The sequence below is a fragment of the Rhopilema esculentum genome, chromosome 15 (assembly GCF_057945365.1).
Source record: "Rhopilema esculentum isolate cy_ngs chromosome 15, ASM5794536v1, whole genome shotgun sequence".
NCBI classification, from domain to species: Eukaryota; Metazoa; Cnidaria; class Scyphozoa; order Rhizostomeae; family Rhizostomatidae; genus Rhopilema; species Rhopilema esculentum.
In genome coordinates, this window is record NC_142829.1 from 856,759 (window position 1) to 881,677 (window position 24,919).

General features: G+C 38.9%; 1 protein-coding gene and 1 pseudogene across 2 annotated transcripts; both read right to left on the bottom strand.

The window, feature by feature from the left end:
* Nucleotides 1–5,244: 5,244 nt before the first annotated feature.
* LOC148958418 (frizzled-4 pseudogene) lies at nt 5,245–7,137 on the bottom strand (annotated as a pseudogene).
* LOC135685208 (uncharacterized) lies at nt 7,135–23,036 on the bottom strand. Of its 2 annotated transcripts, XM_089112734.1 has the most exons (4): nt 22,979–23,036; nt 21,141–21,231; nt 20,536–20,582; nt 7,135–19,209 (listed from the first exon to the last, which is right to left on the bottom strand). In XM_089112734.1, the coding sequence occupies exon 4, from the start codon at nt 14,354–14,356 to the stop codon at nt 10,109–10,111; it is 4,248 nt and encodes a 1,415-aa protein (XP_088968860.1). In that variant the 5' UTR covers nt 14,357–19,209; nt 20,536–20,582; nt 21,141–21,231; nt 22,979–23,036; the 3' UTR covers nt 7,135–10,108. The 2 variants fall into 2 exon arrangements, with proteins under 2 accessions (XP_088968860.1, XP_088968861.1); XM_089112735.1 differs by lacking the exon at nt 20,536–20,582.
* Nucleotides 23,037–24,919: the final 1,883 nt, after the last annotated feature.

Here is a 24,919-nt window from a genome sequence, read left to right on the forward strand (position 1 = left end):
GTATCATTGTCTTGAGATTCAATAACATATGGATCCAGCGTTGGTCCCACTTTGCCTGGCTATTATGTCACAAAAGTATTTTTGTTTCCACCAAACCCCCTCTATTTGTAAATTCCAATTTTGGAGAAAACATAGGAGAAAACAAGGCCTCTTTCGACACTCTTACTCGAGAAAGCAATTGCCCCTCTTGTCCTAACGAAGTTTCTACTTAAGACACCAGATAATTGTCTCTTTTAATAAGCATAAAAACAGCTTTGAGGGAAAATGAAGTATCTGTAATGGTATCTACGTTAAGAAAGTTATCTTTATTCCTTATTACCGTTTGACCAAAGTGCAATCTAAAATGGTTGGATTGGGCGACTTTGATCGCCCAAGAAGTTGATATTCACTCCCAACATTCACCAGTGTTACCAGCATTAAATAAAAGTGTTTTATAATAACAAATACGGGCTGAGAACAACAAGAAACACAATAACAACGCAGCTCATTACAAATTACGAATATATACTGCTAATGTTAAGAAGAGAAAAACATGCAAAGATCCACATGATGGCTGTTATCAAAGAGGAAGAGAGCGTTTATAGAGCCTCTATTCTAGCAATAAAGGTGTTTTTGCAAACCCGTGTTTTTGCAATTTGTAGTACTTGCGACGTAGCTTGCTCTGGAAACAGAGCCATCCCCGTCCTTCGCAGAGCCATACCCTTCCTTCGCAGAGCCATACCCTTCCTTCACTGACATGTTCACGAATAAAAAAGTCATGTACATTAACATTAACTAGGTTTGATTCCATAATAAGATCGCTCTCCAAACCAGGACAATTTCAGTACCATACATCTCAAAGTTTTCTAGAAAAACCTATATAAACTCTATCGGCAAACCCTTCGTGCAGAAGTTTCTTTTATATTACATATGAAAAATCCTTGCACATTAACTTGTTGCTGTATTTTAGTGCAAAGTTTCTTAGTGAAGCTTTTAATTCCAAAACCTAATTTTTACTAAATCCACACCTTAATCCCCTTCGAGTTGATAGGTAATGAAAACAAAATAATTGTAGCATGAATTATCAAGAAATAATTGTTTCCATTTTTTGTGAAAGTTCAAAAATAATGTTGGTAAATTATGGAGAATCTGTACTTTATTGGCATGAAATCTAAAGAAACGAAATTACAGGTCAGGTTTGATGACATCGATTTTTTCTTAATTTTTTGACAAAGATAGCTTTTTTTACCACAGTGCTTAACTTAACTTTTAAAATTCGCCCGGCGTAAAGTAACTCCTAACGGTTTCATGTCTACAAATGAGCAGGTATGCGTTTCAGGCAAACCTGTTAATTCACGCTTATCAAATGTCCGTTAGGAGCCGTAAACTGTGTGCACGAAACATTTCAACAGCGCTGCAACGGCAGAAATTTCAACTACCAAATAATAATTTCAAATTATTCCAGGCAGGAAGCAGGCCTCTCCCAGTCAGTTTGGAAGGAAAGGTTCAACATTGTGTTTTAGGCCTCTTGGTTCCTCTAATCGCCTTATTCAATAACACTCTTTTTCGGGGACTTGTGTTGTCAAAAAGAACGCATAACAAATGTTGCGTGCGCACGTGTATGGAGACCCTTATGTAAACATCACAAAATCTGACACAGCTTACGGGAACATGGGTATAATTAATGGTAACCCATCTAAGTGGATTCACGCATCAAAAAGTAATTGAACATATTTAGTAAACAAAAGATGATCAGTATCGGCGAGGAAATATTTCCACTTTTCATAAGCATCGTAGTTTTAAACAGGAATTATGCGGTTGACATAAACTAAAACCCGCATCATGTTTTCACGACTTGCGGCAGAAATCCATTTAATAGCATTGTAGTCAACTCCCAAATATTGCTAGGGTTTACAACCTAATCAAAGCGTATAATTCTGTTTCATAATCTTTCAAAATCTCTCTCCATACAGTGAAGAGAATCACAGTAACGATCGATACACGACTTTTTTGGCTAACCAGGCAGAATTAAGAAATTCTGTCATGTGTGTGCAATACAGAAATGTTTTGCAAAACGGCATGTGAGCAGCGAAACTGCATTCCATTCCACTGGGATGGTTTGTGCAACAGCATATAAAATAAGTCTGATTAAAGTATAAATTATGCGTGAATAATTAAGATGCTTTCACATTTTGGGCCTTCTGGAGAGTTGATGGTTAAATCAGCCTTCGGTTAAAACATGGAATGTTGGGCAATTATTGACGAAACCTAGCTGCTAAAACTCGGACAAACCTATATACCTTTGAACTCTTGATCTAAACTCGTTATATAAGAACAATTTTATTTTATAGCACAAGCTTTAAAATTGGTCAAAAGTTGAGCTGAGGCTGAGCTACTAAAAAATGTAATTTTGAGCAACGTTTCATCCAGGATGTGTGGGTGCTTTTCGATGAATTTTCAAACTTGTCCGCAAATGAAGTTTGTCTCAGTCACTATGCTAGTGCATCTCGAAATTTCTCGAAACCCAAATTCGATAAACCCTTTTTCGAATACTGATAATCGCTCACCGAGAAAATTTTCTAAGTAAGAGAGGTGGAATATCAAGCAAAAACTGGTACAACTAAATATGACTCGATGATAACTTGAAATAGTTTGTCTACATACAATTCCTCATACTAAAATAATGTACAAAGCACAGTTCCTTAGTTATTCTAGTAAAAATTTATTTTCATTTATAAGATACTGTCCTTAATGCGTATTATGAAACGTAATATCCTTAGAACATTTCCGTCAGCCCTGGCAACCTTTCACTGCATTGGGTTTGAAAGATTAAATTAAGGCCCGACTCTCTATGATTTATCATGGCAGTATAGAATGAGGCGTGAATGCCCGAAAGGGAGGCATGAATGCTCGAAAGAGATTCAAGGGAATTTTGTCCATTTACTGGGGAAAGAAAGGATCTTGAAGGGGTATTAATGGTATAATTTTGAAGATGTCAATTTATTGCTTTCTACTGTGTTGCAAGTGGCGAATTTTGAATCTATCTAATTTACTATCTATATTTAACGTAAATGGAATGTTAATGCTTCATGTCTGCTTCTTGAATGTTTGTTTTCGTGTTTAGTTTGAAATTTGACCTTAATGACCTGGTTTTCCTGAAGCAAACCTGGCATTCTCAGCACAGCCAATATTTGCAAACGAAATCTTTAATCGGCTAAATGGGTGTATAAAAGAAAATAGAAAAGCTTTTAAAAAATATCAATGTTAAAACCGTTTGGGTTTGTTAGTTGCTTCGTCCTATGTATGCTGGGAGCAAAAGAAAGCTACTAAATGGTTTGCAAAAACAAACGGACGTATTAGGAATACTCGTGTTTGCCTTTCACTATAGGAACAGGAAATGTTTAACTATTTTAGTGTGACATTTCGGGTTTATATGAAATAAAAGTTATCAGGGGCGAGCTGTGATTCACAACGTGTATGAAATAGAACATGGTCTATCAACGTTTTTACAACTTGACAGGAAACAGCCTCAAAATCTGCTTTAACCTTATCGAAACGGGTTTTTTTCGAGGTAGAAGTTGGTAATGTGCATTTTGCAGTTACAGCAATATGAATGGAAGAAGTAACATTTAAACTTGTTAAATTCATATGCAACAGCAACAAACAAAAGTGATGTCATGATGTTAAATTGCATCAGGCACAAACACCTAATTTCAAACCACAGACTTAGTCTAATTAACAAATTCATCTAAGCCTGATTGAGAAATCTGGATTGTGTGTGTGTTTTTAGATATTGGCTATTCTTGGCACCAAAGGACAACATGCTAGTTTGCTGGAAAGGGTATGATTATGCTAAACGTCAATCTTACCAGAATTGAAATATTTTAAATTTTAAAATCTAACCATAAATGGAGAAGCAGAAATTCTCAAAATATATCAATAACAAAGCAGCAGGTACTCTGTTTTGGCTCTTCTAAGCACATTCTGGTGGGAATTTTATGCATATAAAAATGTGCTATCAGTGAAAATATCAGTTTTAATATAAATTCATCATTGTTAACATTATTACTGGGTCAGTTCTTGGTAGATCAATCTAAACACCAATAACTTCTCTAACTTTTTGGCTAAGGCTAGTTCTAGACTCCAAGTTCAACATTTGGTAGAAAAACCTTGACATCTATGAAACATGAAGCTTCTACTGTAGAAAATTCAACTTTGCCATATGTACTATGGCTAATCCAAAAAACAATTTTAAAATCCACACAAAATAAAATAAAATGAGTTTCTGGGGATGTGTCTCTTAATACATGTCAATAGGCCTTTGCAGTGTGTGACAATAGCTACCATCATGTAAAGAAATTCAACCATGCTAGAGTAGGGCATACACATTTTTGGTAGAGGGATCTTGTGAACAACTGAGATGAGAAAAAGAAACAGAATGACATGATCTGTTTTTACAGCACAACGAACAGCCCTTGGCGTATGGCCCAGCAGCCAGGGGAGCACTGTTGTTTAAATTCATTCAAGTATGTCAAATCTCAATCAGAGAAAAAAAGGTGTTGAAAAGAATCTCTCTCAAGGTTAGAAGAATGAATTTTTCATTGTGTACCAATGTCACATGAAGAAACAGAGGTTGAATTCCCCATAAAAACAAAGTGAATGTGGCCATTAACAGTTACAAGGTTGCTGTCTGAATGGAGGAATTCTCAACAACCATAAAACAGCTTAGCCAACTTAAGTCTAGGAATTTCCTGTGACATCAATTATATGCAAATCCCTGTTGCTTGCTGTTGCATATGTTAATTAGGTTGTAGCTGGGATTGTTTGAATGTTTTACTCATAAGATAAATTTCCACTTAAATCAAAAACAACTTTCAATTTAAGCACAATTGTAAACAATTATTGCTGATCGTTGTTACCATGGCTATTAGGAACTTCCTGGGAAGTTTCAGTATTTTCCCATTCATTTATCAAAACAATTTCAAAACGTATTATGGCCTATTACTCTTAAAGAAAACCGAACCTACAATACCAAAAATCTCCCTAAGCGAAATTTCCGACTTTATATATATATTTATATATATATTTATGTCATACAAAAGAATGTAAGTTGTTGTACAAAAATTTGTTGGATTTCACCAAGATCCATAGGCCTTATTAACCACTAGCGTAGCGTTGTAGGACAACTTTTCCAAATAGAAGTGATTGCCAAAATTAAATTCATCAGTAAACTATCGATTCATTGTTGTTCTACAACAAAATGTTTTACACAGGCGTCTCACTGTTGCCTCGAAGGGGCTCTAATTGACTTGGACTGTCGGCTGGTTTACTATTTTTAGAAAGGACAGCCAACACCTTGTTCCATGTTCGCGGTGCGTGGATGCATATGATCCACAAAGCCGAAAGCAGTCCAACAGCAAAAACCATGATAAGTCTGAGCAGGAAAACCTCGAAGTTTGCTCCAGGTGAGCCAACTTTGGTAAACCAAGACTCTCTATTCACATATTCGTAAAAATAACTAGCTAAGATCACTGTTGAAAGTATCGTGTGCAGGGCTGCAAAAATGCCAATCGGCAATAAAGGTTGCTCAATTTTTGAGTCATTTGAATTCTCTGGTGAAGTGCAATTTGAAACGGGGCGAATTTTGAACAAGGCCACAAAACCGGCGACAAGAAATGTGGTTCCCATAATCAAATAAGTAAACAGCGGTCCAACAACGAATTCGCGCAATGCTGATATATTTTCAAATCGATTTCCGACATAACATAACCCAGTTAATTCATCGACATCAATTTTTCTTAGCATTAATATAATAACAGTCTTTCCACATGGAACTCCCCACGCAGCAACATGAAAATAAACGGAACACGACCGCACGGCCTCAGCTTTCCATTTCATGCCTCCACAGAGAAACCAGGTTAATGTCATCATCACCCACCATATACTCTGCGCCATCGAAAATAAATATGTCAACAAAAAGGTAGTCGCGCATCCAATATTGCCTGAACCGTCTTGTATTGTGAAATGGCTCCCCATATCAAAGTCACACCCAATTTTATCTCGACCAACGTTCGAACGGACAATATAGGCCCCTGAGTAAGCGAGATAGCAAAACGTGATGTAGACTATCGCTCGCTCCGGATAAAACACCGACTTCATGTTGCTCAGAACAACAATTAAGGCAAATAGAGACAGCGAAGCACACAAATATGATAGGCCCGTTAGCCAGGCATCTACAATGCCCTTTTCTGCGCTAGTGAAAATTCCATCCTTCTGGCAAATCAAAGCACAAGCCTTTGCTCGATCTATAAACACATAATTTTGCCCATTTCGTGCATATTTCATACGACATAACTTCCGAGATGATTTAATATTCACAGACGGAATCAACGCAGTCACTGTTGAGACGTTAGTTGCTTTCTTATCACTTCCATGGCGCTTTGGCGGCTGTTTCGACTCTTTCACATCTTTAGTAGTGTCGACTTGCCCGCGGTTGGAATCCGTTCGCGGATTAGTATTTCCACCTTCCTTGATTTCAGTGTTCGATTGAGTGTTTGTGGATTTTCCCGAAGAAGAGCCGCCGCTCATTTCTGCGTTATCAATACACATAGTTTTGTGATCATTCTTCGGAGGAAATTTCGTACAATTCAAATTTTCAGGCCATTCAAAACCATATCGCTTCATGACAGGCGAGCAAGCAGCATGCACCCGTTCGCACAAAGTCCTGCAGGCCGTTATCGGCTGTCGAACCTTTTCAGTACAATAAGGGATGTAAACACTACATAAAAACAATTCCAGTTCGCTGGAGCACTGAATACGAACTAAAGGAACATATGTAACAAGCTCCATTTGTGCATCCACTTGTCCTGCATTCTTCATACTATTGGGCATATGTGTGACGTTATATTTCATCTTCATACAAAAATCACTAGTGATATTTTCGCATTTCCATGGCGTTTCTTCGTAGACATCATGAAACTGGCAACTAACATCCAAAACAAACGCTTCAAGCACCAAAAAAGATAGTAAGTAAACACGACACATCTGCAATTTCGAACAGACCATTGTCAGGCTCGATCGGCAAGGTAAATTTCGTCGACCACATCTCGAACTTCTATTTAACACAAAGTCATATTTGGTGAAAGTTGGAGCGGCCATTTCCTAATCCACAAGATAAACTCGTTGCTTCACAGCAAAGATAACTTGAAATCCATTTATGTTTTGTATAAGGGCTTAACTACGGATTTACCAGGCTGTTCGCGAGACTGTTGTTTTATTACTGCTGCGTTCCACGATCAAAGATTTTCAATGCCAAATTAACGTACATTGGCTTCGGCTCGTGTTACACAAAGGCAAGCCAATCAGCTGCGTCGAATCATTCTATAGCACCGCCCACCATGTCAATTCCACAGCACATGTCAATTACAATGCATCATAATGGCTTCGTTCATTGGACGAATCTCAAGCTCAAACAAGGGAAAGTTATATTGCGGTAAAACAGAAAATTTGCGTCTCAGTTACTTCGAATCTAGACTAAGAAATATGAATAAGGTAGCCCTACCTTGACAGGAAAGGCCAATCCAGTCGTGTGTCTTGTCGTTAATTGCTTGTGCTCGTTGCTGAACGCAAACAATACAATTCACCTCCAAATTTCAATCTGAAGATATAAGAAAATGAATATTTAAACGACTCGGCATGTCATGAATTCTTAATTAGAAGCGTTATAAAATTGCTTCAAACATCCCCACAGTAGTAGCCATTTTAACCCGTAAAATTTCGTTTAAGAGAGTGTATCTCGCTCAGACAACTTGCACAGGTTCTGCACTGTTGACGCGAAAGTCTGTTCAAACTTAAAATAAGTATTTTGTATTTTGCTCGCTTCGTTCAGCAATAACAAAAGCTCATCATCACTCACGCCACAATCCAACTCTAATCAACCCTAAACAATAGCTTATCAAAACACGAGACAAAGACACGATTTCCATAAAGAAGCGACAAGCTCAGGCCGTTTGCCCTTGACAGGTTTGTTGATTCAGTTATATCGCTGTCATGAAGAAAGTCGATTTATCTTCCAACGCCTTGTTGCGGAAATTTCAACCCTTTTGAGATCCATCTATCTACTGTTACAACCATATCTCCATCTCTACGCTTGGAGACGAGGGAATATTGTAATGTCCTCAGGAATGTAGCGGTGGGGGGCTCAAGGGCGCAGTCCCCCTTGTTAAAATTTTCGAAAAAAAGGGGGGAGAGGGCTCAGCCCCCTCATTGTTTGCGCTAGGATACAGCCAAGGATCATATAAAGCAAAGAAAGCTTTGAAGAATAGTTACTTCACCAAAGGTCAGCCATTGACAACTAAACCAGAAAAGGAAAAGAGAAGCAACTGACAGATTTAAAGGCATCGCAAGCTTTATATGCATGAAAATTTACACAAAGTGTGACAAATATAGATAAAAAAATTGTTGAATGATCTCTTACTGAGTACGGTTAGTTGCAGTTTTGTATAGACAGTTGGTTTTTTGTTACATTTAGAAATGCTTGATTCAACAACCGTTTGCTTTTATTTGACTCTGTCTTGTCTAGTTTTAATATGGCTCTGGTGTTCTTAAAGTTGTATTGATTTCAAAATTATGATCTATGAACTATGAACACTTTCCAAGTCCACTGAATAACAGTTCTGCATGACATTCTTAGAAGCACTGTTCATTAGCTGATAAAATCGCCTCTGTTTTTTTAACACGAGAGAAATTGTTTCAATTCAAAATCCAACCAATGGGTCATTATTATTAAAAAGAAAGTACTGACTTCTTTGCTTCGAGTACTGACGTTTCTTAACTTTTTCCTACATCCCAGCACTCGTTTGTTATAGAAAGGCTCTTATAAAAAGGTGAGTGTACCTTTCTGTTCTATCTCGATGAAGCCCCATTAGGTTATCAAGACCCAAAAATTGGCATGTATAGGTGGGAACTTATTCCAGACCCCCTACTTTCAAGTTAGGGGTCTGGAGCACAGGTTACGCAGATTGACCAGGGTCTTTGTTAAAGTCAGAGGTGATAAGCAGCGGAGGGTACCATGTGGTTTGTCATGGGGCGTGGTCTGCATCAAAGTTATGGCCATGGCTGGTTTGCGGGATCGTCATCGTGCCCGACCTGAGTTCAGAAAACCCCTCTCTGCCTCACGACATACACGAAACCTGCGTTTGGGCGTGGTCATTTTTGTTTTCTTTAAAAATATCTTTTTCTATCGCTAGCTCTTTTCTTTTGGTTCCAAGGCCTTCTTGTTACGATCTGCACCGAGATAACGTATTGAAGAAGAGGGCGTGTAGTGAGACCACGTATGTATAGAGAGAATTGTCGTCCTGTTAAGTTTCTTCAAGTTTTTAGAGAGATTGCTAAGTTTGCTTTTTAAACCGCACATGGCGGCCCTGTCTGATATTTATTTAATTTAACTACGGTTAAGAGAGTTCAGATATACATAAAAAAGTAGATACAATATTACCAAAATCTTGGAATGGTCACTATAGTGCAGTGTTTGGTGCTGAGAACATTGCATTGAGAGCGATATTGCCCTTTGCAAAAATAAACCTTATTGCCAGCAAGCTTACAGATATGTTCCCCTCTCTGATCGTAGGAACAGAAAAGTCCTCTAATCCTAGAAGTAAAACTAAAAACAGACCTTCCAGTTCAAATCAATAACATGGCAAGAACAATAATAGTTCTTGAAGAATGGACCCCCAGGAGATCAAAAACGCTATAACCTATAGAGAATTCAAATATATTCTCTTTCGATTTTTCTTGTAATATAATAAACGACAGAAGGGATAACGCTGGCCCGTTGGAACCGGGGGGGGGGGGGGGCTGAAGCCCCCCAATAATTGTCAGACTGTAGTATGTTTCCTCTATACCAATGTTGTAAGAATATCCGGTATGTAACAATGAAAGAACACCCGAATTTGAACTTCAATACTTCATTTCATATTCTCACGCATAACATCATATAACATAACATAACGAACCGGGCGCATGCCCAACATAACATAAATACGAGGCTAATAACGTCACACCTTTCCTCCAACAAAAGAATAAACGGAACAGTAAGATAGTAGAAATAATTGTTTTTAAAGTTTGCTAATCAGAAGTTGTGGCCAGTGAGGTAGTCCGGCCGAATTACTTTCCTGCCACTCCTTGTCGTTACTGGCTGGTAAAAGTTCAATTGCCTGTGATCAAATCTGGTCTCAGCAGGTCTGGCGGCTGCTGTCTTTTCTTCAGTAGCATCAGGTCGTGAGTGAGGTGACTCTTGCGGATCGAATTGCTCCATTTCAGATTGGTGATCTTCATAAGGTCGAGCCACTGCTTCTTGTTCCTTTCTGGGGAAAATGATTGAATCTTCTTCATCTGCAAAGAAAGGCTCTTTGGTTTGACGTAGAAACTTTCGATTTCGTCTGAAGATTCTTCCATCTTCGGTTTTTACATCATAAGATCTTACACCAACTTGCTCTATGACACATCCTTTGGTCCAGCGGCCTGTTCTGTCGGAATTTCTTGGCTTTATCCGGACTACATCATCTTTCTTTAATGCACTTAGCTCCCTTGTGCCTCTGTTATAATACTTTGATTGTATCTCTTTCCTCTTTCGAAGTTTTTCTTGAACACCAGTGACAACCTTTGGTTTAAGGAGCTTCTTCGATATGGGAAGCAGTGTTTTAGCTCGTCTGCTAAACATACGCTGGGAAGGAGAGCTTTCCATCCCCTCAGACGGCGTGTTTCGCCATTCTAGTAGCACAAGATAGAAGTCATTGCCAGATTCAGTCGCTTTTTTCATTAGCATCTTTGCAGTTTTGACGGCATTTTCTGCTTTGCCATTACTCTGTGCGTACTCTGGCGAGCTTAGCTCGGTGGTAAATTCATATTCCTTGGCAAAATCCTGAAATTCTTTAGAGGAGAAAGGTACGTTATCACTCATGAGCTTATCTGGTATGCCATGAGTAGAGAAGTGTCGCTTGAGCTTCTTCTTAATTTCCCCAGCAGTTTTGTAAAATAGACGATCTATCTCAAAGTAGTTGGAGTAGCAATCCACAGTACAGAGAAAGTCTTTGTTGTTGACTGTGAAAATGTCAGCAGCAATTATTTGCCAGGGGCGGCTTGGGATTTCACGAGGAATAAGGGGCTCTCTGGTCTGGTTGTTTTGGAATGTGTTACAGATTTCACATTTCGAGATGAAGTCGATAAGATCTTTGTTCATGCCAGGCCAGTAAACTGCTTCTCTGGCTCTTCTGAGGCAGCTCTGTATTCCTGTGTGTGTTACATGCAGTTTATCCCGGATCTTTTTGCGCAGTGTTTCTGGAACAACTGCTCTCTGACCCTTGAATATTACGTTATCCTGTGTTGCTAGCTCGTCTCTAATTGAGAAGTATGGATGAATACATCGAGGAAGGGTATCTTTTCTTTCTGGCCACCCATTCAAAATTATTTCTTTCAGTGCTTGTAAAGTGTTGTCACATTTGGTTTCTCGCTGTATTTCCTTCAGCTGTGGCTCAGAGATGGGGAGATAATTTGACATGTGGATAGTTTCGACTTCTTCTTCAGTTGCGGACTTTTGTCTCTCACTTGTCGGCAGGTATGCACGAGAGAGTGTGTCTGCTAGAACAATTTCTTTGCCAGGTTTATAGCAGATTTTAACATCGTATGATTGCAATCTTAGTAGCAACCTTTGCAGTCTCTTTGGAGCAGAGGCGAGTGGTTTGCTGACGATTGAGACAAGTGGTTTGTGATCCGTCCAAAGTGTAATCTCTCTGCCATAGACATAGGTATGGTGATGTTCCACTCCAAATACTTGTGCAAGCAGCTCCTTCTCTATTTGGCTGTAATTTTGCTCTGCAGGGGTGAGGGCTCTGCTTGCATATGACACGGGACGTCCCTCTTGCATGAGCACGAAACCAAGCCCCTTTGATGATGCATCAGCCTGGCCTTCTGTTGCTGCCTTATGGTCAAAATACTTTAGAACTGGTGCCTCACAAATTGCTTTTTGTATGTCAGCAAAAGACTTGTCATGATCTTTTCCCCATACCCATGGTGCATCTTTGTGGGTCAAACTTCTCAGAGGTTCGCATACTTCAGATAGTCTGGGAAGAAACTTGGCCAGGTATTTTACCATGCCAATGAACCTTTGTACACCAGCGACATCTTTCGGCTTTCTCATCTTTGTGATGGCTTCAACTTTTGCGGGGTCTATTTTAAGACCATTCTGTGTTAGGGTATGACCAATGAAGGAAACTTCATCGCATTTGAACTTGAATTTGTCCTTGTTCAGCTTGATATTTTTTTGTTGACAACGTTTCAAAAGTGCCACCATGTTCATGTCATGATTTTTGACAGCTTCTTCGTAAGTTTCTCCTCTACCGGTAACAAGAGCATCGTCAGCGACTGCATACACCCCAGATAGGCCTTCAATGCACTGATCAAATTTGTGTTGAAAATGTTCTGATGCTGGTTTAATTCCAAATGGCATCCTGAGGTACCTCCAACGCCCCCATGGTGTCTGGAACGTTGTGAGCATGCTTGATTCTTCATCGAGCTCTATTTGAAGGTACCCTTCCTTCAGGTCAATTTTGCTGAATACCTTGACACCCTCTAGCTCTGGTAGCACATCCTCAATAAGCGGTAAAGGATAATGACTTCTTTTCAATGCTTTGTTGAGGTGTTGTGGATCGATGCACACCCTCAGTTTCCCATTTGGTTTTTCTGCAATGACGAGATTTGATACCCAATCTGTTGGACTTGTAACTTTCTGAATGACATGAAGATTTTCCAGCCTTTCCAATTCAGCCTTGAGTTTGGCTTTGAGAGCGATTGGTACTCTGCGAGGCGGCATGACAACAGGGGTTTGTGACTCATCAACATCTAAGTGCAATTTGCCTGGCATGTGACCCAGACCTTCAAAGACATCTCCAAAACGGTTCTCTATATCTGCAATACTGAGTGGAGCCACTGCGGTGGTCGATAAGACTGTTTCCATGACAACCGTTGGTTGTGCCTGTTGATGTGTGCTGTTTGAAGCAATACTGTTAGAGCTAACATTATCTACATTTGCGTTAAAGATATTAGCATAATTAACAGTCAGAAGTCCCATCTTTTGTGCTGCATTTGCTCCTAATAATGGCACATAGTCACCTTTTACAACAACAAATCTGACAGTGTACTCAGTCTGGATCTTTGGATTTACTACCTTAAGTTTACAAATACCATTTATCGGTAATAAGGCTTGGCTGTACAGGCGCAAAGAGTGATCCGATTTTTCAACTTTTGTGCCTGGAGGAACGAAGTGTTCTGGAAGGACATTACAGGTAGCACCTGAGTCAATTTGAAAACTAATTTGCCTGCCTTTTATAATCATGGAGGCAAAAATTTTGTTCTTAGGAGGGGACTGGGACACAGCATTTATTGCCAGATTATTTTTGGGTGAAATTTCAACAATGAGAATTTCATCATCACTTGAAGTGTTTTCTTCCTTCACTGCATGTATTTTGGCTTTAGAAAATGTATCTCTCATACCTGGTGATTTCTTCAAGCTGCACTTCTCAACAAAATGGTTTCTCTTACCACAACCAGAACAATATCTGCCAAAGGCTGGGCAACTCTCTTTGTTTCTTTTATGGCTACGCCCACAAAATTTGCAGTCGGAAATAAAACCTCTTGTGTCTCCAGTGGTCTTCCTCGGGCTGCTTTGCTTTCCAACATAATGGGCCATGAGGTCTTGATTATCATCTTGGCCAGCAATTATTTTTGCTTGAGCAGTAGTTGTTTCTGTGGCCCTGCATAAGTCAATGCATTTAGATAATGAGAGTTTTGGTTCTTGCAGTAGCTTACGTCGCACAGCATTGTTGTGAATGCCACAAACAATTCGGTCACGTATCAACTCATCATTAAGTGGTCCAAATGCACATGTGGCTGCGAGGGCACGCAAAGAAGGCGCATAAGTTTCAATTGACTCTGTAGGGCCCTGTGTACAGTTATTGAATTTATACCGTTCGTAAATCACATTTGTTTCTCCAATACAGTAAGTATTCCATAATTCGAAGATTCGCTCAATGTTTTGACGTTCACCCTCCTCCTGGTACGGAAGTGAATTGTGTATTCGAAGGGCTTCCGGTCCTATGCAAGTGATGAAAGCAGCCACTCGAAAATTGTCTGGTTTAGACTTCAAATTCGTAACAGTTTCGTACGCATCATAGATTTGCTTCCATTGCTTCCAATTCTCTGCCAAATTCCCTTCTAAACTTAATCGTGGGGGTAATGGCACGTTAGATATGAACGCCGATGTTCCGCTATTTCCTTCAGAGGAAGCACTAGGCCCAGGCACGATTGGATTCGGATCTGTCATCGCGAAACAAGAACCAGCAAAGCAATCATTTACCTCCTAAACATCAAAGATGGGTGTTTCACCTGACACCATGTAAGAATATCCGGTATGTAACAATGAAAGAACACCCGAATTTGAACTTCAATACTTCATTTCATATTCTCACGCATAACATCATATAACATAACATAACGAACCGGGCGCATGCCCAACATAACATAAATACGAGGCTAATAACGTCACAAATGTACTGGATGAGAGGGAAAACAATGGGCAACCCCCCCCCCCCCCCCAATGTGAATTCCGTTCCGACAGCACTGTGACGTTGTGAATGAATATGATTGAATGTTTTATCGAAATGAGAGAGCTGCTAATGAAAACGCTAATAAAGTTTCACAACTCCTACTTAACCTTATGGTTTTCTTTCCTTGTTTCCCTCCTTGTGGTTTGGGCTTTCATTTGCACAATTTCTGGCATAACATATGACTTACTTTTCCATGCATTGTTTTGGTAGTACCCGCAGCAGTTGCTTTATCATCAACGTCATTGTTGCCCATTGTTGTTGTTCTCGTTCTGTTGAGGGCTTTTCTGTTTTCAAAACAAAACAAAGCCGCTTTGCATCTGGTTTGGCTACCACAGCAAAGTGATCACTAGATTTCTTTATTGTCTCAGATTTATACGTAAATCTCAAGAGATTTGATAGCGAGCTGATGCCATAGGCTCATGCCAATTTGGCAATATTGCTTTCTTGCGGCCGGACCATATGGTTTTCTTGCACTTTGATTTCTGTCTCCAGTTAACACCCATGTTATTTGAAGACTCAACCCCAACTTAGGCCTCACTTTATATCAATGATTTTATTAATAAACTTGCATCATAATAGAGCGAGAGAATGCGCTCCAGTCCTGCATATTTCGCGTTTAACATGCGACTTCAAGCGCGGACCAGCGAGGAATTATGTGGCATTTGCATCAATAGCCCAGTGATAATTTTAAAAATATCAGCTTGGGGCCCTTGGGCATTTGCCCCAAAACCCTATTCCCAAACCTCCATCAGCTTCCGCGAGAATAGAAACAACCGAACATTAGAAAATACATACACCACAAAGGTGGGGCATCACTTTCGGGTGCCCGAATAAATGCTGAAAACACGAGTGCTGTTCAAAAGCTGTACGGCTAGGTCAGGTAACTCTCTCGCTAGCTGGCCAAAATTTACAGCTAAATTTTCCAATTACAATTAAAATAAGGAGTCATTTGCTGGAGTTGGCTGAAACTATTTTTGTTGACTGTCACTTTGTTGGACTCTGCCCGGATGCCTCAACAACTAACATTCTTCGGCAATATTTACCAGCCAGTTCCATGGAAACGAGATATTTTCTCAGATAATTTTGTCAAAATATTTTGGGTTTATTAAGAAGAAATACCTTCACATGACACACCTGGCACGTTTACCTTTTCAACCCATGGATTAATTTGCAATGTACAAAATGTACGTAAAGGTTATGAGGTTGATGCAAGAGACAATTAATACTTACCACTTTTTCATAAGAAAATAGTCTATAAGGCTCAAAATCGCTTCATCAATAATTAAATTTTTTGTTTATTTGAGTTTTTCACGCTATTTGTCTTTAAATAGACGCACCCGGCCTTGGTGTCATTAACACTTTAATGACACCTTGTGTCGCTTAAGAATAATTAAGACTATTCTTAGGTTACAAAAATCAAGAATATTGAAGCTCAGAAAAAGTAGCTATTCTTAAAAAAATGTGTATCAGATGAGTATCAGCTGTAATGATTGGCTCAATCCTCTCACCCGCTTTTGTTATTGATCAAATTTTCACCCTTCTGCTGATATAATTCCTAACATTAAGATTTTATCAATACAAAATAAAACAGCTTAAGTTGAACTTCACCTCCACTGCGCGTAGAAAAAACAAAGAAATGTTATTTGAACGTCACCTTTATCAAAAGAAAAATATTATGGAATTAAAAATGTGTATTGTCTGTCGACAAAAGTTTTAATTGTAGAGAACCACAGTCGAGGAATGGTTATTGTGGAAACCTAAAAATAGAGGCGTGTTTTGGAGGAAATGTCTTGAACAGCAATTTGAAAAAGAAGGAAAGTGATGCACTCAGTCAAATTTCCAAAACATCGCCAAAACTTTAGTCAGAAGAAATAGCCAAATTCAACAAATGGTGATTTATATATTTAACAATGTAAAATGGCTTTCCTCATTTTGAAGAGATATATAGATGTCATTAGAAAGCTTTTGATTGAAATATTTTCAGGAATTGCGACATAGATCCGTTTCACATACACTGCGTTTCCGGCATACGCTAAAACCACGCCCATTGACCCAGAGACCCCGATCAAAACAAAAACAACAACAACGGCAACGAAGATGTTATTGATGCACATTTCGATCACGATGATTGCCCAATCATCCATCAATAGAATCCTAAACATGATTAAATAAACATTGCCTTAAATAAACAAGATATGCGATAGCATCGCTTGAATATGCTTTAAGACGCACATGTTCGCTTTGGACTCACGGGAAAATTATTTGAAAGCAGCCTTTTAGACGGGCTAATTTTGTCATTGGCCAACTCATTAGCTAAAGTTTCAATTTTTGCTTAACACACTTCTCAGCGTATCATGTGTGTGACCAGTTAGTCTAAGAAATCCGGGAACGTTATGGATTAAGTCAGGGCCATTGAGTACTGAGATGCAGTAAAACAGTGCCGTTTGACCAAATTCGACCCGGGTTTGCACTGTAGAGTAGATTTGCATGGATTTAGGGTATTAGAACAACAATGAAAGACTAGTTAATCACACAGACACTCTAAAAAGCAGGGCAAATGTAAAAATTTGAAAAAACATGCCGCCTATAATAACATTCATTATGATGAAAATGTGGCCTAAAAATGATTAACGGAAAAACCATGGAACACTTCTGTACGAGACAGAGTAAATATGGAGCAAACGAATTCGGATGAATGTAGAAAATTTCAATATACACTCTATTAAATTATACCTAATGAGTTGATTTTTATGCAGAAAAATAGTGATTTGGCAAACATAGGACCAGGGAGAAAAGTATCAATATGATAAAGTCTTGTTCAGTGTCACCCATGACATGACATGACATGGCATGGCATGATAAATTGTTACCAATGTTACAAGATATGTCGAAGAAAAATAGAAGCAATTTAAATGCTTTTATGGGCAATGGCCCTAGTTCATTCCTACGGTTTTCTCGAGTCTGGATAGTGTCCAAGAATAACAGTGTCAATGAATACTGAATTAATTCACCCAAAGAAATAAGGTCAGGGCATCTGATCACTTTGAATTTCTGAAATATCAGCTAAAAGCATCTAAAAAATTTAAGCACTTTAACAGAGTTCAAAAGAGTCTTTTAACTTTTATCATAATTTGAATCTACACTTTCCTTTCACGATTAATACATAAAAAGGAGAAGGTTGATAAGTGTAACAAAGGAAAACATTCAGGGGAAACACGGCTGAACCCTTGCTTTGGTTTGCTGAAAGTGCGGGTTATAAGTTAAATATAAGGCCTGTTGATTATGCAACTAAATGACGTAAACAAACCGCAAAGCGAAGGACCAAAGCGAAGGACCAAAGCGAAGGACCAAAGCGAAGGACCAAAGCGAAAGACCAAAGCGAAAGACCAAAGCGAAGGACCAAAGCGAAAGACCAAAGCGAAGGACCAAAGCGAAAGGTCGATCATTCTCAGCTAGTTAAGAGCGAGAACCTCCATTGTGTCATCATCCATCGACAGCATGCATGATTTAACTGTAAAACATTTCCTTGATACGTTGCTATCTTAATCTTAATATTTAAACAGTTGTCAATGGTAACGAAGCATTGATATTTGAAGCGAAACGCAAATGCAAACATTTCCAAGTTATTCTGATGATCTGAGCTAACAAATTCTAAATCGATGATAATCCTATTGACTGGTAAAGCTTACTCTTCTATTGGCACAGAAAGTCATCAGTTCATTAAAATTAATATGTTCTATGGCGATTCACGACCAACTATTTGGCAATGAAATTACAGAGCACGATGAATTCAAAAGCCACATTTTATGACGAATAGGATGCTAGGCCACAGAAATCAGATTTAGTTTGGCTCTTGGTAAAAAACGCTACGCAAAGGCAAATTTCTACTAAAATCGAAGGCAAACTGCGCATAAAAATAGCATTTAATCTGTATATTGTTATTATTGAAACAAGATGCTTTTATTAGTTTTAATGATCATTTATATTTGTGGCAAAAAGCTGGCAGAAGAATGCGGCGAAATGCATCATCAGTAATTAGCTGTGAGGCAAAATGAAGTGACAGCATGACGTAAATTGGGCACCAGACCCTTCATTCATCTTGTTTTTCACAAATTTTACGGTAGCCCCGTCGGCAAGACGGTTGCTTAAAAGAGAAGCTGTATCAAACTTTACAATACCAATGTTTAAAAGAAAATGAAAAGAAAAAGGAGAAAGTGAAACCACATCATGTACTCCTTCTGAGCAGTTTTTCAAATTAAAGGCCATTTTTCTTACGACGTCTATTTCGAAAGCCAGCCCTCTGAAAGAAAAACCGCTTTGGCCAACTGATGTTGTCAACAGTGGAGTTTTAAGGTTAACATTTGAAGCATAGTTTGATGTTAAACAAGAATTAGAATCAGAGCAGCTGAACTTCATGAAGGATCCACATGCCTTTGATCAAGAGACTGTTGCCATCCTGCAACAGCGATGTAGCTGCCTTGCTAGGAGAATAAAAAGGCTCCATCAAAGATTCATGCAGCGTTTTCGTAAACTAGCTTCTTTCACTCAACAAGGGAACCGTTATGTCAATCTACGGGAAAAACACAGATTCTTAGAACTGTATAATGTTGATAAAATGAATATAGAAAATGTTGAAAACACCTGGCGTTATTCACAATTAACTTGCACTTGAAAAATTATTTGCATATATTCAAAAAAAAGGGTTAAAGCAGCTCTGACGCCGAGGGTCAGGTCGCTCTATCTGGATACATCGCTGACGCCCTTCGCTTTGTCTTCACCGCAAAGCTGTACAAAAGTATCTGTTCAGATTTCAGTAAATCCAGCCATTTGTAGTTAAATCGCCAAGTTTAGTCTCTTTTGTTAGGGAATCCTGTTTTTAGGGGTCAAAATGTTTATCATTGACAAGTTAATTTTCATTTCGTTTATCAAGGGTCTTAACAACTGAGGGCATTGGCAAGTTTCTATTCAAAGACCCATAATACAGTGCGACGTTAAGCACCGCCCTCGCCGTTAGATTGGTCTGACAGCTGGTGGATTGTGCGACATGGCTACAAAGGCATCAAAAATTCTATTCGTAATGTTTCAATAAATAAGTCGACTTAAACGATAAAAGGCTCTGTTTTGTCGTAGCATCACAAGACTTGCACCTCCCAATGTATTGTGTTCGATCAGTGGGTGGGACGGTCTTGTGCTTACACAAAGATTATTGTCGTGTTTCAAAGAAGAAAATTATTTAATTTTATAGAAATTGGAAATTGAAAAACTGAACATTTAAGATCAGAACGACGCAGCACCTTTGTAAACCTTTGAAATCAAGGATTTGAAGAAAGCCAGTTGAGGGCAGCCATCTGTTACCTTTTAAACATAATTATTTAAGAAAACAGAGGGGACGGGCATGGCGACTCAGTAGGGAATGCCTCCTTAATTTCAAGCTCTTTGCTCTAATAAAAACAGCAGCAAAATTCGTGTTTATACATAAACAACCTGGAAACGTTGTTACAAAAAAGGTTGTTGCGTCATAAAAAAAACTGGATTCCTATACGTTCGTTGTGTCAAAAAAGAACGTCGTCTGCCAGTTGGCTAACTTAACCAAGTAAGCACTCCACCTACATCTAAGAACAGTAGCCGTAACTTAGAATACTAAGAAAGCCTCTGTCCAATGAAAAACAACGAGCACGATTTTGGAACGGAAAAACATAGCTATACTTTTCAGCACAAACCAACGACCTATCACGGAACCATGATTTCAAAAGTAAATTCAACTTTATCGTCATTTTTTCAGGCACGGAACTGTTTCGATTCCGTCGTTCTCTAAGCTTTGTGGTAAAAGTTTCGGCTAGCAGAGAGGATGGACACTTGTTAAGTTGAGTAAAGGGTTACGTGGGCCATACTTTACCTTTGGTATTTTCCACAGAGAGTTATCACGATAGACACGTTGCGGACCTAAAAGAAAGAAAAGGCATCAGGCATGAAGCGGGCGAAATAAAAGAATTCGTCCGAAAGTCATTGGTGACGTTAAAGTTCCATTCGTCTTCTTCATCGTTCTTCTACCTTCATCGTTCTGATATATCAAGGTGGTTGATGTAACACAGATACAGGTGAAGGGCAGCAAGAGAAGATGGAAACGTTTTACAAAATGCTGAAAACGATCTTAGAACGTCAAGACGGAAACTAATTCTGTCTGCACAAAGCAGGACTTTGTGCATGAAACAGCTTGAAGGGGTAACTGTGTCAGCTTCAAATACAGCCTTAGGGAAGACGACAAGTCCAAGGTGATTCAGGTGGAATCAGTTTTAGGAGAAAAGACTGTCTCATTGCCCAATCAAACGCAAGAAAAAGAAGTTTGGATGATGACCCAATTAGGATTTACTGACAGTGAGTATTGTGACTATGTAACTCCCATACTGCATTCAGCATGAGGCGTTTAACACATGCAACTTGTGCCCACACATAAAACACATGAAGTCACAGCCTCACACAAAACTATAGAAGTACATCTACCTTTGACGGTTCAGCCTAGGTTGTCTGTTGCCGTGTAAGCTTTCGTGTTCTACCAATGGCCTCCGGCGGAATGCATTTAATCAATAAAACTCTAAAAGTAAAACAAATTATGCCAAATTTAAAAATGAAAGATTTCAAAGACAAAAAAAATGGACACAAACAACGCAGTAGATAAACCTATTGTCATGATTGGGTTTTCAGCTATAGCCCCCCTTCTTCGTATGAGAAATAAAGCGTTTTGATATAGACATTGAGGAAAGACGGGTCTCGGTTTGGAGGCCTCGTTTCTAAAACAACTGCACCAGCTCAAATGGCACCGATCATCAGAACAAGATCATTAAGTAGCAGCCAAAGTTTTAAATGCGAGAGGTTTCTCTGGGAAAAACTGGGATTTTCTTATCATTCTTGCAAATCATTCATTTTTATAACACAACACTTTCTTAGTACTAGTTAGCTAAAATTACACAGTAAATTTGTTAACCAATACTTTCAAATAAACAAATGAATATTTTATCTTACTATTGTTATATCGCTATTTTACTAGATATGAAGCTGTTTTATGAATAATTAAGTTTTTCACAGAGCATTTTATTTAGCATTTAATTCAATTCATGTGGAAGGGAACTGGTACTCTGTTGTTCTCAAGTATGAATAAAAAACGAAAAAAGGCGAATTTTCACAGCCAGAGCGCATGTGTGTGGCTGTGAAATAATATTAAGTTAAATTACGTCTATTATAGCTGTCTCCCTGGGGCGAACGTTCGCGCCCTTTTAAGCGAATGGCAGCTTTAATGTCAGTTTAACTTTGTTCGTAACGGTAAATTGGCAAACAAATACAGCCTGAAATCACTAAGAAAATACACAATTTCAAATTGAATGATAAGATAAATCAAATTTGAATCATAACCAAAGTTGAATAATATTATGGATTAAGAACAAGGCATGCCCCTGCACCCACAACGTGTTTAATCTACTCCCATCTGAGCCCACCCACTTACAACAGTTGCAAGCTCTTTTGTGAAGATTCAGGGTTTTAGGTTCGAAAAATGGTAATCGGCTGACCTGGAGAAAGCAGCCATGCAGCTGATTTAAGTAAATCTTACCGGAATTTATCGAGTTATTCAAATGCATAAAACAAATTTATCTTAATAACCGGTGGGCAGATGACCCTCAAATTCTACTCATCAATACTCGTTGAATTCCAAGTAAACCAATAAGAAATGCAAGAAATTATTGCCTTATTCACAGTAATAACTCTCAGTATTGCAATCAATATCGTATTCCCTCTAAAGAACGCCACGGTGTTTATAACAAACTCCAAATGCGGCCTTCAATAGAGGGCGGCGTTTATCAGAGGGCGGCGTTTATCAGAGGGCGGCGTTTATCAGAGGGCGGCGTTCATTAGAGGAAATACGGTAGTTTTATAACCCTGGCCAAAGTGCGGTATTTAAGTACCTGGCGTCCCAGCAGTTCAGAAAATCCAGTGTGAATATTCAAGGGCCAGAAGAAGTAAGGACAATTCAGTCGATCAAATAACGACAAATACTGTTTCAGATTTGATTTTTAAGGCATCTTAGAAATTGGGTCAAGGAAATAGCAGATGTCATAAGCATTTTGGGACCTAAGTTCGAAGAATTTAAGAATTTTTTGCGATGGTGATAATGATCGTTATAACAAAAAATTTGCGATCAATGTTCTGATGTTTTATACTCTGAAGAGTGCCAAACGAAAAGCCTAAGTACGTTTCAAAATGTTTGCTTTTTCAAATCAATTTTCAACTTTTGTACCAACAAAAAAGTATGAAAACCGTTCATGAGGGAAAACGGGCAGTTCTCTCACCTTTAGTACGGAACAGGTTGTCAAGCTTGAGATCTAGGTTGGGATTGCAATCGACCGCCTTGTGTCGAAGATAACCACAGTTTCCAGTTGCTATCTTACACTGTTAGAAAGCCGCAACTGAAAGAATTCAAAAAATTACAAAGTCATTTAATGTAACAAGCCATCATGATGGAATCTTTATTTAATTAAATTGGTACGTTACTCATCACGGCAATGAAAGCTGAAAATAATTCAAATTGATTATGATTATTATCAAATTGCCCGACCAAGATTGTGTGGTTTTCTGTCGACAAAACCCGCTGAAATTCCGGTGTTCTTCAACTATCATTGTGTGGTAGACAAGCAGTTGTGGTTCAGCCATTCTATTTAGGTCGGAGTAGCACTAAAACCGAGGGGCGCAATGTTCAATTCATAAAAACTTACGTGCCTGCTACTACAATGCGAGGAAGTTCACGAAAAACAGAAAAGAGGTTCACGTGCTAAACAGAGCTGCTCTTTCAATTTGTATAGAGCCTTCAACACGTAATGATAAACATTACGGTTTGGTGTTTGAACGTTTATGTAAATTTCTTAAAATCTTAACCAACATCAGTCTGAACTTACTCATTAATAGAGTTCATATGCCAAGAATATGTTCTCAAGCACGCACACTTTAGAAGCAGCGACCTATTCAGCTTAAGTTGCTGGTCGAGATTCCACATTTTACGACGGCGGCGGTGGGATTTCTTGCCTCTCGTAAAGTTTTAGTTATTTAGTTGTGAAACATTTAGCCCTTTGGTGATATATCTTCATTGCGAAGTACAAGGTATATTTAGAGTCTGTCTGGAGAACAGTTAACATTGTTATTCAGTTTGAACTTTTTCAGCTCAAAAATCAGCAAAGTTGTTTGTAAGGAAACCAGATTTGTATTTCAAGGAGGTAATGAATATACGTATATGAGCAGGAATTTCTTACGGCTTAATTAAAACGTTTTATTCTTTATTAAGGCACGGCCATCTTTATCTTCTTCAGATGTCAACTAGCACCATGGTGGGAAATATCGCCCCTGACGGTAGAGCGATAGAATTCACTGGCAGTTATTTCAGCTGGCGATTAAGGGACCGACGATAAAACAGCCGGCGTTACCAAAAGACAGGTTCAAAAAGGAGGACGTAAAGGCATGTTAAAAATTGTAAGATGACTTTCACTTCCTTCAATTCTTGAAAAAGAAGATATTCAGTGAAAGATTTCATGATACACGGTGCAATCGACCATCAACTTGTTTCGCAACACCATTGCGAGACAAGTTGCAAGCGAAGTTGCAAGCGAAGTTGCACCGAGTAACATAAGCTTAATTTTTCATCAGATTTAGTGCAATACCTAAAATAGATGGATCGGCAGCAAAGACCAGCATCGAATAATGGAACATGCTTACCTGCATGCATGACAATTAGTGATCGAAGAGCAAACCAAGATATGATTTTGTATCAGTTGCCAAGATCACAGGTATAGCGTAAAGGCAGTCACGCAGAAATAACGTGAACATTTGGGAGGGACGCGAACATTTGTTTGAAGTACAGCTTTTGTTCATTAATTCTTACAGTTAAAAGTGTAGAAAGGACTACGGTATGGGAGGTTAAATGCGCAAGAGGGTTACAAATTCTTTCTAATTGTCAATGGAGCCCCCCCAATAATTGTCAAACTGTAGTATATTTCCTTTATAACAGTGTACTGAATAAGACGGAACACAATGGGCGCCCCCCCCCCGCCCCCCAAATATGAATTTAGTTCCGACGGCACTGCTTGTCAGATATCCAAGACTTTATATAATTGATTTTCGGGGGCTCCCAAAGCAACCTGTGCTGTGATCCTACTTCCAAAGCAACCCCGCCAACAAGCTTCGAGGGCCACATGGGATATGGACGTTCACAAGGAACGCGCGAGCGAACAAAAAGATTGCAG

Coding starts and splice junctions, on each gene's coding strand:
- LOC135685208 (XM_089112735.1), bottom strand. CDS start 14,356: ATGACAGATCCGAATCCAATCGTGCCTGGGCCTAGTGCTTCCTCTGAA.